Source organism: Chenopodium quinoa, unplaced genomic scaffold (assembly GCF_001683475.1).
Source record: "Chenopodium quinoa cultivar QQ74 unplaced genomic scaffold, ASM168347v1, whole genome shotgun sequence".
In the NCBI taxonomy this organism is placed as follows: domain Eukaryota; kingdom Viridiplantae; phylum Streptophyta; class Magnoliopsida; order Caryophyllales; family Amaranthaceae; genus Chenopodium; species Chenopodium quinoa.
The window spans coordinates 2,419,486-2,435,925 of NW_018743937.1; the positions used below are offsets into that span (position 1 = coordinate 2,419,486).

A 16,440-nucleotide genomic window follows, 5' to 3' on the forward strand; every position below is an offset into this window, starting at 1 on the left:
ACGCCAAAAAGCCCTAACAACGTTAGGGCCCAAATCCCGAGAGATATCAACGAAAGCCGTAAAACGGCGCCCCCAGAGTAACACGTGGCATTCACTGATTGCGCAGCCAATCACGCCACACCAATCTAGGGTACAAACCCTAAGAAGGGGCACGAGTCCCACCCCTATAAATACCCCAATAATTTATGATGGGGGGATTTTTCAAGACATTTTTACACACAACAGAGAATTAAATAGCTCCAACTTCTCTCTACTTTCTCTCTCTAGCCTTTTCCGTTCTGATCACTGACTTGATCGTCGGAGGCGAATATTCCATTTACCGGAATATTCGTTGTTTTGCAGGTGGACCGTCTCGTTGCCAGGAGAGCGTGACCAGTATCTGAGGAAATCCAAAAAATACCCAAAACATTTGGCGCCGTATGTGGGGATAAACGTATGCTATGGCAATAGACGGTCAGACAACTAATCCAGGCGAGGATGGACATGTAGAGGATTTAATCCCTACAATCCGTACTAGCGATCCTCTGATAGCCACATTTCAAGAAGCTGATGACCCTCCTGTTACTGCAGCCTCTCTTAAGGTCGCGCTTAACAAACTCAGAAAAGAGATTGAAAACAATGGAGCCTCTACCTCTAGGCAGCCGCCTAGGAGAGAGGAACAGAGGGCTCCAAAGAAGACGCACAGCAAAGCGGTCCATGCAACGGACGCTGGAAACACTCCCTTTTGAAGGCCGACTGGAAGGTCCCCGAGAGTACCACGGACTAATTTCTCTGACGTGCTAGCGAAAACGCAGTCGGCTGGGGGGAGGGGTAGGAAGCCTCGAAGAGAGGAGCCTGAGTCGTCCAGACGATGGAAGGACGCAAGAGATTACCTTCGGCATAAGCAGCGGGAGCGCGCCGCCTACTCAGACACGGCCTCAACCCCAACTATGCCGGATGATTTTTCACATCATTCTCTTTCCCAACACACCAACACGACCATCACCAGCGGAAGTCAGGCGGTCCGCACCCCAACTCCTATTCCAGTCTTTCATGATCCAACTCCTATCATAGCCCAATCACTGCAATATCAACCTCCTCAGGGGTTCAATGGCTTGATGCAGCCGAACCCCCTGGCATACGGACAATATGGGCCATACGGGCAGGTGTACGGATAGGCTCCCTATCTGACTGGACCGTCCGTGCAACCGCAACCCATCGATTGGCAGATGCGCCTACTTACTCTGGGAGATAAGTCGCCCCCGTTTTTGCAAGATATCTTGAATGCCTCTCAGCCGCCAAAGGTGAAGAGTGTACTTGTGGGAGCCTATGATGGCACGGGTAATCCAAAAGAGCACATCACCTCGTACTGGAACCTGATGTACTTGCAAAGCGTAGATGACGCTACTTGGTGCAAATGTTTCCCGGCCACTCTGAAAGGTGTGGCGCAGGATTAGTTCAACAGTTTGCCGGCCGGATGTATCAATTGTTTTACTACTCTTAGTTTTCCGTTTGTGGGAAATTTTTCATACAACATACCGCCTCGAAAGACTAGCCTTAACTTGGCGACAATCGTCCAAGGAAAAAATGAGGGCTTACGCTCGTACGTCCAACGATTTAACCAAGAAAAAGCCCAAATTCATAATCTGCCGGACGAAAATGGCTTACTCTGAATTTCTCCGGGGATTAAGGCACAATGGTTTTAAATTTGACCTGGTAAGGAAAAAGATTCGGACATACGCAGGTGTTCTGCGGGAAGCCGAAGCTTATATTGAGGCGACGGACTTTTGATCGCTCACGAAAACAGAAGCGCCGGCCAAGGGGGCTGAGAAAAAACCTTCTCAACAAGACTCGGCCGGCTAAAAGAAAGAAGGAAAAAAGAGAAAGGAAGTCTGGGTGGCTGACGTCCAGCCACAGAAGTCCAAGAAGGTCAAGGCGTACGAGCCTCAGTTTGAATTCAACAAGGCTTGTTATTCTATCCTGATGGAAATCGAGGACAAGTTTGAATTTGAGAAGCCACATCCGCTGAGAGGCCCGACTCAGTATAGGAACAGGAACAAGTATTGTCATTACAACAAGGACGTGGGACATGACACGAACGATTGTATCAACTTGAAGAGACTGCTGGACAAGCTAGCCGAGAAGGGCATGCTGAATTCGTATGTGATGAAGTCCAAATTCATTTACACACGGACAAACAACACGTCCGAGCAAAGACAAAAGAATGATAAGAACAAAGATAAGGAAGATGATGGCAACAGCACTGATTCAGGTTTTGTGGCCGTGATATCAGGAGGATTTGCCTCAGGCGGCCCCACTATGAGAAGGATCAAGCAGGACGCCCGCAACTTGGGAAAGGTGATGCAAATGGACTCAGTAAAGGCCGAACCCTTCCCCAAAGTTACCATCAGTGAAGCCGATTGGGGGGAGGTCAAATCCTTGCACAATGATCCCATGGTATTCATTATGAAGATAGCCAATTTGAAGGTCGGACGAATATTGATTGACACGGGTAGCACGGCTGATATCATCAGCCTGGCCGCCTTGAAGAATCTAAGCTTCCCAGAGGATGCTCTCCAGGACATCACTCACCCGTTGGTCGGATTTGGGGGGAATGTCATCCACCCGGTGGGGCGGATAAACTTACCTGTCCGATTTGGGCAAAAAGGGGAAGGAAGGGATATGGTTGTCCGCTTCTTGGTTGTGAAAGAACTGACTGGATATAATGTCATACTCGGACGTCCTACACTGAATGCAGAAAAAGCAATCATTGTGCCTCACCTAATGTTGCTAAAGTTTGAGAGGACGGACGGGAAAATAGGTACAATCCAAGGAAGTCAAAAGATGGCAAAAGAATGTAATCAATTGGAGGTTAAGCCTACAACGCGCGGACCAAAATCGTCCGGGCCAAAAGAAGAAGGAACCTCACTCCCAACACAGCAGGTCGACCAGAAGCGTAAGGCGGCCAAGATAGAGCAAGCATAGCAGCTAATGACTGTCGTTCGGCCAGAGGATTTACGACCTCAGCCGGCCGGCAGCCACCAAGATATAGTGCTTGACCCCGATCAACTAGGTCGGACGGTTATTGTGGGCACTATAGCTTTGGGTGTGCTTGGGGATGAGTTAATTCAATTATTGAGAGAGTTCAAAGATGTATTTGCATTTAGTGTCGGCGAGATGCCAGGTATAAGCCCTGACCTAGCCGTGCATAAATTGGCTGTAAACCCGACCGTTAAACCTGTCCGCCAGAAGAAAAGGAATCATGGAGAAGAGAGGAATCAGGCGGCCGCAGCAGAACTCAAAAGGCTTCTGGACGCCGGTTTCATTCGGTAATGTTATTACCCAGAATGGGTGGCCAATGTGGTCCTCGTGAAGAAGCCGAATGGAACTTGGAGAATGTGTGTGGATTACACCGATATGAACAAGGCATGCCCTAAGGATAGCTTTCCCTTGCCCAAAATCGACCGCCTGGTTGATTCGACGGCCGGGCATGCCCTGATGAGTTTTATGGACGCATACTCCGGATTCCATCAAATTCCATTATGGGAAGAAGATCAGGAGAAAACGGCGTTCGTAACTGAGCAGGGGTTGTATTGTTACAAAGTTATGCCATTCGACCTTAAGAATGCCCCAGCTACCTTTCAACGACTTGTTAATACACTCTTCAGAGATCAGCTCTGTCGGGATATGGAGGCGTACATTGATGACATGATTGTCAAGTCAAAAGAGTCGGCCGACCATTTGAAGGACCTACGAGAAACTTTTACCGAACTCAGGCGGCATAAGATGATGTTAAATCCAAAGAAATGTGTCTTTGGTGTTGAGTCCGGTAAATTTCTCGGATTTTTAATTGATCAGCGTGGAATTGAGGCCAACCCTGAAAAAATCCAAGCCGTCATGGACATGAAGTAACCAAGGACAATTAAAGAAGTCCAAAGATTGACCGGCTGTTTGGCCGCACTTGGTAGATTTCTGTCAAGATCAGGGGATAAGTGCTGCTATTTCTTTCAAACCATAAAAAAGAAAGCCATGTTCGAGTGGACAGAGGAGGCCAAGGATGCCTTCGTACAGCTAAAAGGCCACCTACATACATTGCCTCGGCTTGTCAGTCCACTTAAGAACGAGAAGCTATTTATCTATCTTGCCATCTCTGAACACTCCTTAAGTGTCGTCCTACTTGCTGAGCGGGACGGTCGCCAGATCCCTGTCTACTTTATTAGCCACGTACTTCATAACGCCGAGCTAAAGTATCCCCCTATTGAAAAATTTAGCTTGGCATTATACATGGCATCGAAAAAGCTGCGGCCATACTTCTTGGCACATTCAATTGTGGTCTACACAGACCAACCTTTGAAGAAGCCATTTACAACACTAGAGGCAAGAGGCTGTATGCTTAAATGGGCCTAGGAAATAAGAGGATTGGATATTACATTTGAGCCAAGAAAATCAATTAAGGGGCAAGCCTTTGCTGATTTTTTAGCTGAAATGACTCGGTCGGATCTTCAGACGGCCGGAGACCAAATCTGGAAAGTGTTCGTGGATGGTAGCGCGACAGCTACTGGTTGCGGTGCAGGTGTTATATGCCAGTCTCCTGAGGGAGATAAGTTTGAGTACGCTCTGAGATTTCAGTTTCAAGACTCTAATAATAAGGTCGAGTAAGAAGCTGTAGGGAATAGTTTCAAGCCTTTAGAATCCCACTAGCTTGAACCCCACTGTGATCATACACTAAAGTACGGTGGCGTCCAAAAGGGAAGAAGATAGAACAAAAGAGTCGCCAACAAGTTTTTAAGGAACTTGTAAACCATACATGAGGTGAAGGTTACACCCCTTAACAATCCAAGAGAACGTCAACTCCATAAGGTCATGAACCAAATAAGGGTTCGAGGATGATGGTACAAATCCAACCTAAAAGAGATTGAACCTGCCCTAATAATAGGCCTCTACTTTATTCTGCTCGTATTCATGTGCGCTTTCTGATTAACATGCAATCAATAGGATTAACCCTAAACCTGTTTAATCTATGTTGGTTGAATATTAATGCACAAATAAATCTTATTAAGCGTGATTACAAGTACAAATTCCCTTTAAACATGCATAAAAAGGTGATCAAGCAATAAATAATATAAAATAATACATATCAAGCAACATAATAAATAATCAACATCATTAATAATAATAATATCAATCATAATCATGTTAAAGCATAGCAAGATCCTAGGCATGATACTAACAAGATTAATAACAAACCCTAGCATGTCACTAAGCAATAAAAATCAAATCTTTAACCCTAACATGATACTAACATGAATTAATATTAGAAAGAACATAGGAAGCATCGTACTTTTAATCATACTTGATATTAAAGTTACCTTAGACATGATACTAGGAATCAAAATAACAATCTAAGCATGATTTCTATATCATAATATCAATTAAACCATTAAAGTACTTACTTGGATGCCTCGTACCTCTTTCTAATAACAAAATGCACACGTTAGTAACTTCAAGGAAAATAATAAACAAAACAATCAAATTAAATAATTGAAATAGAGATTTGGGACCAAACCCTCAGAAATTAAACCTTTCACGTCTAGGGCGAAGGCAACTTCGAATATGGCTAGGTGTTTCTAGATCTTGTGAATGCGGAATTTTGTGTGAAAAAAGCAAAGAATTTAAGAAAATAATGAAGAGATAAATGTTATATGAGAATTGAATGAAAGAGATGAATGATTCTAGGAGAATTGAATGAAAGAGATGAATGATGAAGAGTTGGTTAAAACTTAAGAATAAAGAGAATTAGTGAATGAAAACGGAGTTTTTGATACGATATTTATAGAGAAAATCATCCAAAAAAGATAATTTATCAAAACAGAGTCTGAAGACCGCAAAACCATCTTAGCGCCAGCCCTGGCTCATTGGCGCCAGGACCAGTGGCTAGCGCCAGGAGCCAATGGCTGGCGTCTGGCGCCAATCCTGATTCCAGGCGCCAAGGCCTGGGGTTGGACGCCAAACCGACTTTTAACGCGTTTTCGAAATTCTGAAAAAATTCTCGTACTGAAAGATAAAATAATATAATTTCAATCGAAAATGCTATTTGATCTGATTAAAACTCTGAAGATTCCTAATTGATTTAAGAATGATAAGACCTTCTAGAATGTTCTAGAAGACTAAAACCATTCCTAATTACATTAGGAATGATAAAACTCAAACCGGGCCCAATTTAGTAAATTGGCCATAATTTCCTCAATATTCATCGGAATTGGGCTTATAATATATCGTTAGAAAGGTCTTTGAAAACCCCATCCAACTACACCACTATTGGACCCATATCATGGACCAACCAAACTGGATTGGCTGTTTTCTTAAAATAAAGTTTTCAAAAATAGATAGAAAAGAAAAGAAATAAAACTTTCCGCAACACTAGACCTTTCCACACTTTCGTTTCATTCGATTATGATTCGACGTGAAAGGCACACATCACTGGGTTTGGTTTTGGGGAGACACAAATGGGTGTCTACAGAAGCCCCCACTTTGACTGAGTTTGGAGAAACGCATGTTTCGAAAATGAAAGTCAAAGTAACGATAGGGACGGAGAATGATTCAGAACGTTCTGCGATCCTAAATCAATCTTGTAACACAGATACCTGCAAAACTAGCATTAGTTAAACAGATAAAAGAGTTAAGAAACGCGTATCTTGCACCGTCGAGCACACGTCTCTAAAAGTAACCGATTGTTGCTTTATTTTGACGACCTCTTGCAAGCTAAAGAATTCCATCCCGCTTGAAAACTGCTACGCCTGTAACTGCTTCCAAATTAGAAGATTGCTTTGCCTGAAACTATCCTCCCTGCTATGATAATATTCCACGTTCAAGGGAACATCATCGAAGATTGCTTCTCTTGAAACAATCCTCAGCTGTTTGTGACAACTTTCCACAATCTAGGGATCGCCACCTTGTTGTTTCGATGTTCACTCGTCTCTGAATAAAGAGCTTCTTTTGGATATGTTCCAATTTCCGCTGTGATAGTCTTCGAAAAGATCACTGCTTCTTAATGTTTACTATGCCAGTACATCGGTACTTTGCTGCTTGTGAACCAGTATGTCGGTGCTTTTGCTGTGATGACAATCCTCTTTTCTTTGGGAATAGTTACCAACACAACTCTTGTATGATGTATGACAATCCGACTTAGGGAAATTTGTCAATGCCACGTAACAATCCATCCTTGTAAATGTTGCCACGATGAAGCGACAATCCGTATCTCAGAAAATTTGCCAAAATCCAATTTTGGGAAAAGTTGTCAATGCTTCGTAACAGTCTTTCATAAGAACTTTGCTACGATCGACAATCCACATCTTGGAATATAACTCTTGAAAGCAATCCACCTTGGAAATTTTCCAACGCTGTGCGACAATCCTTTTAGGAAAATATTGCCACAATTGACAATCCGCGTCTTGGAACATTTGCAAAAAAGAGTCGACCGACAATCCACTTCGGGAAAATTTGCCACTTGCTGAAATGAATGACAATCCACGTTGAGGAACCTTTGCCGAAATTTATGATGAGTAAAGACCTACGACAATCCTTTGGGAAATTTTGCCATAGGAACTAGGTGCATGACAATCCAATTTCGGAAAACTTGCCAGCGAGCCGATGAATGTATGACAATCCAAACTTTGAAAAACTTGCCAATAAAAGAAGGAGCACGACAATCCACGCTTGGAAACTTTGCCAGAGATGACAATCCAATCTGGGAAAAATTGTCGTTGTAGAAGATGCACGACAATCCATTTCTGGAAATATTGTCGTTTAAGTGCTTGCTTTTGAACCGATTGTAATGAACCAGTGTTTTAGGCGCTTAAGATAAGTGAGACGATCTTTCATCAGGTCGATCACTTATTTGTTGTTGTAATCAAATCGACTACTCAATCATGTCAAATTGCTTAAAGGGGCTAACTGGCGTACCAAGGAACCTGAAATTGCTGCATGAGGTCGAAATCACCTTTCTGAGAGGCTTCGAGCTCTGTCGTTGCTGAGATATCTTTGGCGCTAGGAATTGGAGTAGGGTCTTCCCTGTTCTGCTGCACCTGTATTTATTTTTACTATAGAACTTTGCCAATTTCTTTAATTATCTTAGAGTTGACCTTAAGGCTTAATGTTGCTTGACTCATCGACTTGACACGACTCAAGGCATAAACTTGACTCGATATGTTTGACTGACTCGAGGTTGACTCGACTCAAAGTGAAATGACATGTGTGACTCAAATCAAAGTGACATGGCACGACATGACTCAATGTGTACATGACTCGTGTGTGCATTGTAATGTGATCGTGCGACTTGAAAAATGCAAAAAAAAGAAAAAAATTTCCGTCAATTTTATGGAGGGTACCGACTTTCTCCCGAAAAAGAAAAACGTGAAAAAGAAAAATCAAAAGTTTGAAGATGCATGTTGAATGAGCTTAGTCAAATGTTGTTTGATACTATCTCTCAAGGTTCAAGGATTAATCCATCCTAGGCTATCTCAATTGTTGACTCCATGATGAAAGTATTTAGGTAACTTAGGCACGGAGGCTAAGCACTTCATACTTCGTGAAGCAATGATGATTATGAGTGATGAGCGATTTTGATATGACAAAGCATGCTTCAACGTTATGTTAAGATTTCATGACAGAGGGTCCCTAATAGAAGTATATTTGGTCATGTATCTGTGCAGTGTGTGATAGTGACACTAAAGCTAGGCCGCAAAGGCTAAGTGTGTGGAAAAATATATTATTGAAAAGAGTCAAATGGTGGTGACACTTAGGCTAGGTAAGCTAATGATGTAGAGATCAAGCCCCCAAGTCTAGCTCTAAATGAACAGGGATGAGCACAGGGGATCCCTTGATATGATCATGGTGTAAGTGTGTGAATGTGAATATGAATGCATGTCTATTATGGCCGCACCTCGATGTGAGGTTGCCTACGTATCCGTAAGGAATCAGGCCGAACGTAGCTCTAGCCAAACCTCGCACAAGTGTGTATACCTCAAAAAGGTCTTTTTAAGGGTTGTAACGTGGTTAGGCTAAAGGCTGAAGAAGAAGGGGATAAAGGCTCAAGACCCTAGATAAGCCCCCAAGGTGTGCAACCTCGCTTTTTGAATCTTTGTATTTTCATGCTTGAATTTCTATTCTTTTTTAGCTCTTTTTGCTTTAGCATTTATTTTATTTTTATAAGTGTGGGCAATCTCGATCATGCGGTCTATCACTCACTTGGAATTCATGTTTCTCAGGCACGGTACCTAGCACTCGATAAGAGACGCAATCTGAGACGTGTTCTTATCGCAGATATTTTCATATCAAAGACATTGGAACACTTGCCCTTTTGTACACTTGTTTTCGTTTTTTATTATTGCTTATTTTTTTGCTATTGCTTTCTTTTGAATTTGCTCAAGCTTTCTTTAGAATTGCGTAAGTTGCACACCATCCCATCCCAAGGTTAGGTAGATGTAGGTTGAAAAAAGAAAGGTCTATCGTTAGACGAGGCTAAAAGTGGTTTATGAAGAAAGGATTGCATATTTGAAAGGTGAAAGGAGATATGATGTGGCTACAAGGGGTGCCTCAAATCATTGGTATACCTTGTACTTAATTCGACATAGATTTTTTTTTATTTTTTTTTAATATTTTTTTAATGCAATGTAATGAAATGATCATATATAAGGAAATAAATGCTCATTTTTAGTAAAAGAAAATAAAGAATCTACAAAGATAATATAAGGAAAGGAAAATGTGCCTATGCTAGACTTATTGGGGAAAGAAAAGATGAAAAAGAAATAGAAAAAGAGGTCATGAAATCTTGTCATTGAAGCTCGCCTCTTGTCTTGTGTTTGCTCCGACATCATCCAGTCTTCTCGCTAGCTAGAGGCAATGGGATCTTATTTGCTTCTATGAGATCTTGAATGAAAGTTTGAAACCTGTAGCATTCATCGGTGGTATGACCGTTTCCTCGATGGTACTTGCAATAGGATTTTGGATTCCATCTCAAAGATCGATTTTCTAGTGTTGGATCCTCGGTAGGGCCAATAGGTTTGATTAATCCTCGATCATAAAGACGATCGAAAGCAGCATCGTAGGTCATTTCAATGGATGTAAACTCTCGCCTGGGTTTCCTTTTAGATCCTTGATTGTCCACGGCTAATACATCATTATGGTCAAAGGTACTAACATTATTACTAGAGTGGGCGCTTTCGGAAGAAGATGGATTGTCGCTCTTCTTTCCTTTCCAGCCACCGTGGTTGCTATTGTTAGTAGCTTTTTGCTTTGCGAGGTCTTCTTCGATCTCGATACCTATGTCATAGACGGCCTTGAAAGTATTCAAGTTGTGTTGATATTTTAAGTGCTTTGAATACTTTTCTTGGAGATTCTTGATAAACATCCTCACGGATTCTTTTTCGGTAGGGACCTCAATCATCTTGGCGGAAGTTTCTCTCCATTTATTAAAGAAAGAAGTAAAGCCTTCATTCTCTTTTTGTCTTAGCATCTCAAGTTGTCTATGATCGGTTTCAAATTGAATATTGTACTTGTACCTATCAACGAAAGCGTTTGCTATCGATTCCCAGGTAGAGGTTTTTTCCTTGTCAAGGGAGAAGAACCATTGTTGGCAAACGGTTTCAAGAGATAGTGGGAACAGAGAGGGGAAAACCTTCTTATCGATACCCTTAATGCTCATTATAGTTTCAAAAGCTCTTAGATGGAAGTAAGGGTTATCTGTTGCCTTGAATTTAGGGATGTCAGTGGCGTTGAACTTATGCGGAATAAGTTCCTTGTCCAACGAGACCCCTTGTGAACTCATGCCCTGAAATTTGTAGTCACTAGATAGCTTGCTCAAGCTTTCTTGCATGAGGTCCATCCGTTGTTGCTTCACGGGATCATCAACCTTGAGGGTGAGTAGCTTCAGTGTTTCAGTCATGGTAATCAATTGGTTCCTAAGCTCATTGAATTCTTCTTGAGTTGCCATTATCTTCTTAGCCTTTCTCTTTTGACGAATCGGTTTATCAAAAAGTAAGACTTGAACAAAGGTGTTGTCCTTGATTAATCGCCCTTCTCTCCTCGACCAAATACTGTGGGAAAGGAATTTCGGGATACTTATTGTTAATTATTTGACTCAAACTTTATTCAACATGCAATGGATGGAGGAAGTGAAGAAAGATGAAAAAATGTGAAGAAAAATTTAGGTGGAGGGATATGAAGAACTAGGAATAAAATGTACCCCCTAACTCAAATGACGGAAAAAACCAACTCATGCATGGACCTTTGACATGGTCATGGTGATGCATACTCAAAGTGTTTGCTAAGATTAGTGAGTGTAGGTGACATATTAAGACTCGTGTCATGACCATGTGGCTAGAATATGTGACCAAGACTCGATTAATGACTTGACAGGTGTTATTGACAGCGAAAATTAACCGAATTAATTAGTAAACTGATTAATTAGACCCTAGGTGATGACTCGACAAATAAACCGAACTGTCGGGCAAGCGACAGGACTGGCTTCATAATATGGTGATTGGCGCCAGACTTTTTAGTAAATGTCTGGCGCTACACACCATACAGAGGCGCTACAACTCATTTTTTGGCACCAATATTGGAGCTTCGGTCCGGGACTGTTTTCGGTATTATTAGCCAACTGGGGTATGCCTAAAGTCATACTAGGTCAATTTCGATTAAAGAAAATAGACTTTATTGACTCAAATTAATTATTTAATTAATTAATTAATTAGGAAATGTTCTTTAGGTCATTAATTTTAGTCTCAACACAAATCAACAAACAGTTAAGAGGAACATAGAATATATATGCACAACCAATAATGCACAATTAGTCAAGTAGGCACAATATGATGCAATGAGTTCGCAACCTAACCATGGCTCTAGTTCTCTAAAGTTCGGGATATGGTTTAGTCAAACATGGTCCATGGTTAATTGTCTAGATGCACCGCGTAGAAGCCTAACCGTGAAGGGTTAACGCGTGTGGATAGAACACCGCGAGTTTTTAGAAAAAAAACTCACTTCCATGGTTTGGTGAATTCAACCTCTCAGATGTACCCTTTGTTGCCAGGAGCGTTCAATCGGGTAGATAGAGCATGAATTCCCAGAGGGTTATGTCCATATGTAGAACATATATGGGTTTCAGAAAAGTGAGAAAAAATTCAATCAAGAAGTAGGATCGAGCAAACAATACGAAAAACCGGTCGAAATTAGAACGCATATTTCTGACTCGGTATTGGGGGAAATTGGCGCCATCAAACAGAGACTGGCGCCAACTTTTAACTGTAGCGCCTGGCGCCAATACTGGCGTCTGGCGCTACGGCTAAAAGTATGGCGCCAAGCTCTAGCCCCTGACACTTCCCACATGCCTCAGCAGCTTTTAGTGCTCAATAAAATCATCCAGTTTCGCGCGATGTTATTTCAGTACTAGTTGTGAAAGACATTTCTCAAATTTCCTACGTGTAAAATCCTATGTTTTTGACTCATTACGGATGGTCTTTCCAATGAGAACATTTTTATGCATATGACACAATGTTCAATCAAAATTACGCACATGAAATACTTAGAACTTTTCGAGTCTCATCCACTCATTCTAAATCATTGTCGAAACAAATTCAGGAATTAAAATAGAAATCCTCCCCAGTGGAGTCGCCAAAAACTATAGGGAATAGTTTCAAGCCTTTAAAATCCCACTAGCTTGAACCCCACTTTGATCATACACTAAAGTACGGTGGCATCCAAAACGGAAGAAGATAGAGCAAAAGAGTCGCCAACAAGTTTTTAAGGAACTTGTAAACCGTTCACGAGGTGAAGGTTACACCCCTTAACAATCCAAGAGATCGTCAACTCCATAAGGTCATGAACCAAATAAGGGTTTGGGGATGATGGTACAAATCCAACCTAAAAGAGATTGAACATGCCCTAATAATAGGCCTCTACTTTATTCTGCTCGTATTCATGTGCGCTTTCTGATTAACATGCAATCAATAGGATTAACCCTAAACCTGTTTAATCTATGTTGGTTGAATGTTAATGCACAAATAAATCTATTATTGGCGATCACTTGAATTATAATCAAAGTTATCCTAACAAGATTATTAATTATCTTATTAAGCGTGATTACAAGTACAAATTCCCTTTAAACATGCATAAAAAGGTGATCAAGCAATAAATAATATAAAATAATACATATCAAGCAACATAATAAATAATCAACATCATTAATAATAATAATATCAATCATAATCATGTTAAAGCATAGAAAGATCCTAGGCATGATACTAACAAGATTAATAACAAACCCTAGCATGTCACTAAGCAATAAAAATCAAATCTTTAACCCTAACATGATACTAACATGAATTAATATTAGAAAGAACATAGGAAGCATCGTACTTTTAATCATACTTGATATTAAAGTTACCCTAGACATGATACTAGGAATCAAAATAACAATCTAAGCATGATTTCTATATCATAATATCAATTAAACCATTAAAGTACTTACTTGGATGCCTCGTACCTCTTTCTAATAACAAAATGCACACGTTAGTAACTTCGAGAAAAATAATAAACAAAACAATCAAATTAAATAATTGAAATAGAGATTTGGGACCAAACCCTCAGAAATTAAACCTTTCACGTCTAGGGCGAAGGCAACTTCGAATATGGCTAGGTGTTTCTAGATCTTGTGAATGCGGAATTTTGTGTGAAAAAAGCAAAGAATTTAAGAAAATAATTAAGAGATAAATGTTATATGAGAATTGAATGAAAGAGATGAATGATTCTAGGAGAATTGAATGAAAGAGGTGAATAATGAAGAGTTGGTTAAAACTTAAGAATAAAGAGAATTAGTGAATGAAAACGGAGTTTTTGATACGATATTTATAGAGAAAATCATCCAAAAAAGATAATTTATCAAAACAGAGTCTGAAGACCGCAAAACCATCTTGGCGCCAGCCCTGGCTCATTGGCGCCAGGACCAGTGGCTAGCGCCAGGCGCCAATGGCTGGCGTCTGGCGCCAATCCTGATTCCAGGCGCCAAGGCCTGGGGTTGGACGCCAAACCGACTTTTAACGAGTTTTTGAAATTCTGATAAAATTCCCGTACTGAAAGATAAAATAATATAATTTCAATCGGAAATGCTATTTGATCTGATTAAAACTCTGAAGAGTCCTAATTGGATTAAGAATGATAAGACCTTCTAGAATGTTCTAGAAGACTAAAACCATTCCTAATTAAATTAGGAATGATAAATTATTTTAGGCCCTCCCCTAGATCATAGGGCCGTACATAAAGCTCAAACCGGGCCCAGTTTAGTAAATTGGCCATAATTTCCTCAATATTCATCGGAATTGGGCTTATAATATATCGTTAGAAAGGTCTTTGCAAACCCCATCCAACTAAACCACTATTGGACCCATATCATGGACCAACCAACCTGTATTGTCTGTTTTCCTAAAATAAAGTTTTCAAAAACAGAAAGAAAAGAAAAGAAATAAAATTTTCCGCAACACTAGACCTTTCCACACTTTCGTTTCATTCGATTATGATTCGACATGAAAGGCACTCATCACTGGGTTTGGTTTTGGGGAGACACAAATGGGTGTCTACAGAAGCCCTCTTGGTCGGCGTTAGAATGTGTAAGGCGGCAGGAGCGACAAAAATTGATGTATGCTCAGACTCCCTACTTGTAGTCGGCCAGGTGAATTGAGACTTCGAGGCGAGGGAGCCGACCATGATAAAATACTTGAAGATTGTAAAAGAGGAGGCTAAGAGCCTAGATCATTTTACTCTACAGCAGGTCCCTCGTTCGTCCAATCATCAGGCGGACGCCCTCTCTAAGTTAGCATCCTCAGCATCATGTGATACTCTCAGGTCGATGTTTTGGGAAGTAAAAGAAAAGAGGAGTATTGACGCTGAACCAGTACATACCATTGATAGAAGCTCCACTTGGATGGACGGGATCATATCTTACCTAAAGGACAGATTACTCCCGGCCGATCCTAAAGAGAGCTGGCTGATGAAAAAGAGAGCGACCTGGTTTGAAATTAAGCAAGGAGAATTGTTTAAAAAGGCATTTGTAAAGCCGTACCTGATATGTATCACTCCTGAGAGAGGGCATGATGTCTTGGACGATCTTCACCAGGGGCAGTGCGGCTCTCACATTGGAGGACGAGCTTTGGGTGAAAAGGATGCCCGCCTGGGTTACTACTCGCCGAGCTTAAAGTCGGACGCCATGGAAATGGTAAAGAAGTGTGACAAGTGCCAGAGGTTCGCAACATTGATTCACCGAACCGCCAACAGCCTTTCGGCCATCAGTAGTCCGCTCCCCTTTTCCAAATGGGGGATGGACATTTTAAGACCGTACACACCAGCGTCCAGCCAAAGGCGGTATGTGTTTGTAGCAGTAGACTACTTCACAAAGTGGGTAGAGGCCGAGGCTGTCCGAGGCATCAAATGGACGGATGTTTCCGCTTTCATATGGAAGAGTATCATTACACGCTTTGGCGTTCCTCAATCTATGGTGTTCGACAATGGACCCCATTTCGAAACGCCTCAACTAAAAGAATGGTTGGAAGACCAAGGCATAGCTCATTGCTTTGCTTTAGTCGGCCGACCACAAGCCAATGGTCAGGTAGAGGCATACAACAAATTGATCTCCAATGGAATTAAGCGCAAGCTTGAAAGGGCAGGCGGCCTATGGGCTGATGAGTTAGTCAATGTGTTGTGGTACATACGAACCACGGCCAAGAGTTCCACCGGAGAAACTCCCTTCTTCTTGGTCTATGGTGCCGAGGTGATCCTTCCAATTGAAATGTATGAGCCCACCCTTAGGGTGATGCTATATGATGAAGCGGCCAATTGGGAAGCCATGAAGATCTCCCTAGACTTCCTTCCTGAAGCTAGGGGCAACGCGACACTTAGACACGAAATCTATCGTCTACGGATGACAAGGGCGTACAATCGCCGAGTGTCAAAACGGCCGATAAAATTGGGAGATCTGGTCCTAAGGAAGATGGAGGATGTGGGACGAGCAAATCAGGATGGGAAACTAACCCCAAATCGGGAAGGGCCGTATCGAGTCAGGGAAGAGGTCCGAGATGGGACTTACCATCTTGAAGCCATGAACGGCCGACTCATTCCGCGTACATGGAACACTGACAATCTGAAGAGATATTATGTTTAAGTACTTAGCCAAAAGTTGTGTATACAGCTAGGTCTGTTGACCGATCAATGTAAGCCATACGGCCACAACAATGTAATTTTGACAAATTAGTGAAAAGTCAAACATTGTTATAATTATTTTTCCATTTAATTTATGCTCATTTGCACGGTCATAACTTATACGGATAGGCCGCGTGAAATTTGCGAGTAGGTTGCTTGCAACATAGAAACTCGGTCGCAGAACAAAAGTAAATTAAATAAAATAAGAACGGGCAA

The 16,440-nt window shown here is 41.5% G+C and overlaps 2 protein-coding genes across 2 annotated transcripts; both read left to right on the plus strand.

Annotated features, from left to right (window-relative positions):
* Positions 1–1,962: 1,962 nt before the first annotated feature.
* LOC110688777 lies at positions 1,963–2,964 on the plus strand. The gene has a single exon (XM_021865541.1). It carries the CDS (start codon positions 1,963–1,965, stop codon positions 2,962–2,964), a length of 1,002 nt encoding a protein of 333 aa, XP_021721233.1.
* An 11,914-nt stretch (positions 2,965–14,878) lies between these two features.
* LOC110688778 (uncharacterized protein K02A2.6-like) lies at positions 14,879–16,186 on the plus strand. The gene has a single exon (XM_021865542.1). The coding sequence runs from the start codon at positions 14,879–14,881 to the stop codon at positions 16,184–16,186; it is 1,308 nt and encodes a 435-aa protein (XP_021721234.1).
* The last annotated feature ends 254 nt before the right edge of the window (positions 16,187–16,440 follow it).

Bases quoted from the DNA above. Each gene is read 5' to 3' on its own strand.
- LOC110688777 (XM_021865541.1), top strand. From the start codon at position 1,963: ATGGAAATCGAGGACAAGTTTGAATTTGAGAAGCCACATCCGCTGAGA.
- LOC110688778 (XM_021865542.1), top strand. From the start codon at position 14,879: ATGTTTTGGGAAGTAAAAGAAAAGAGGAGTATTGACGCTGAACCAGTA.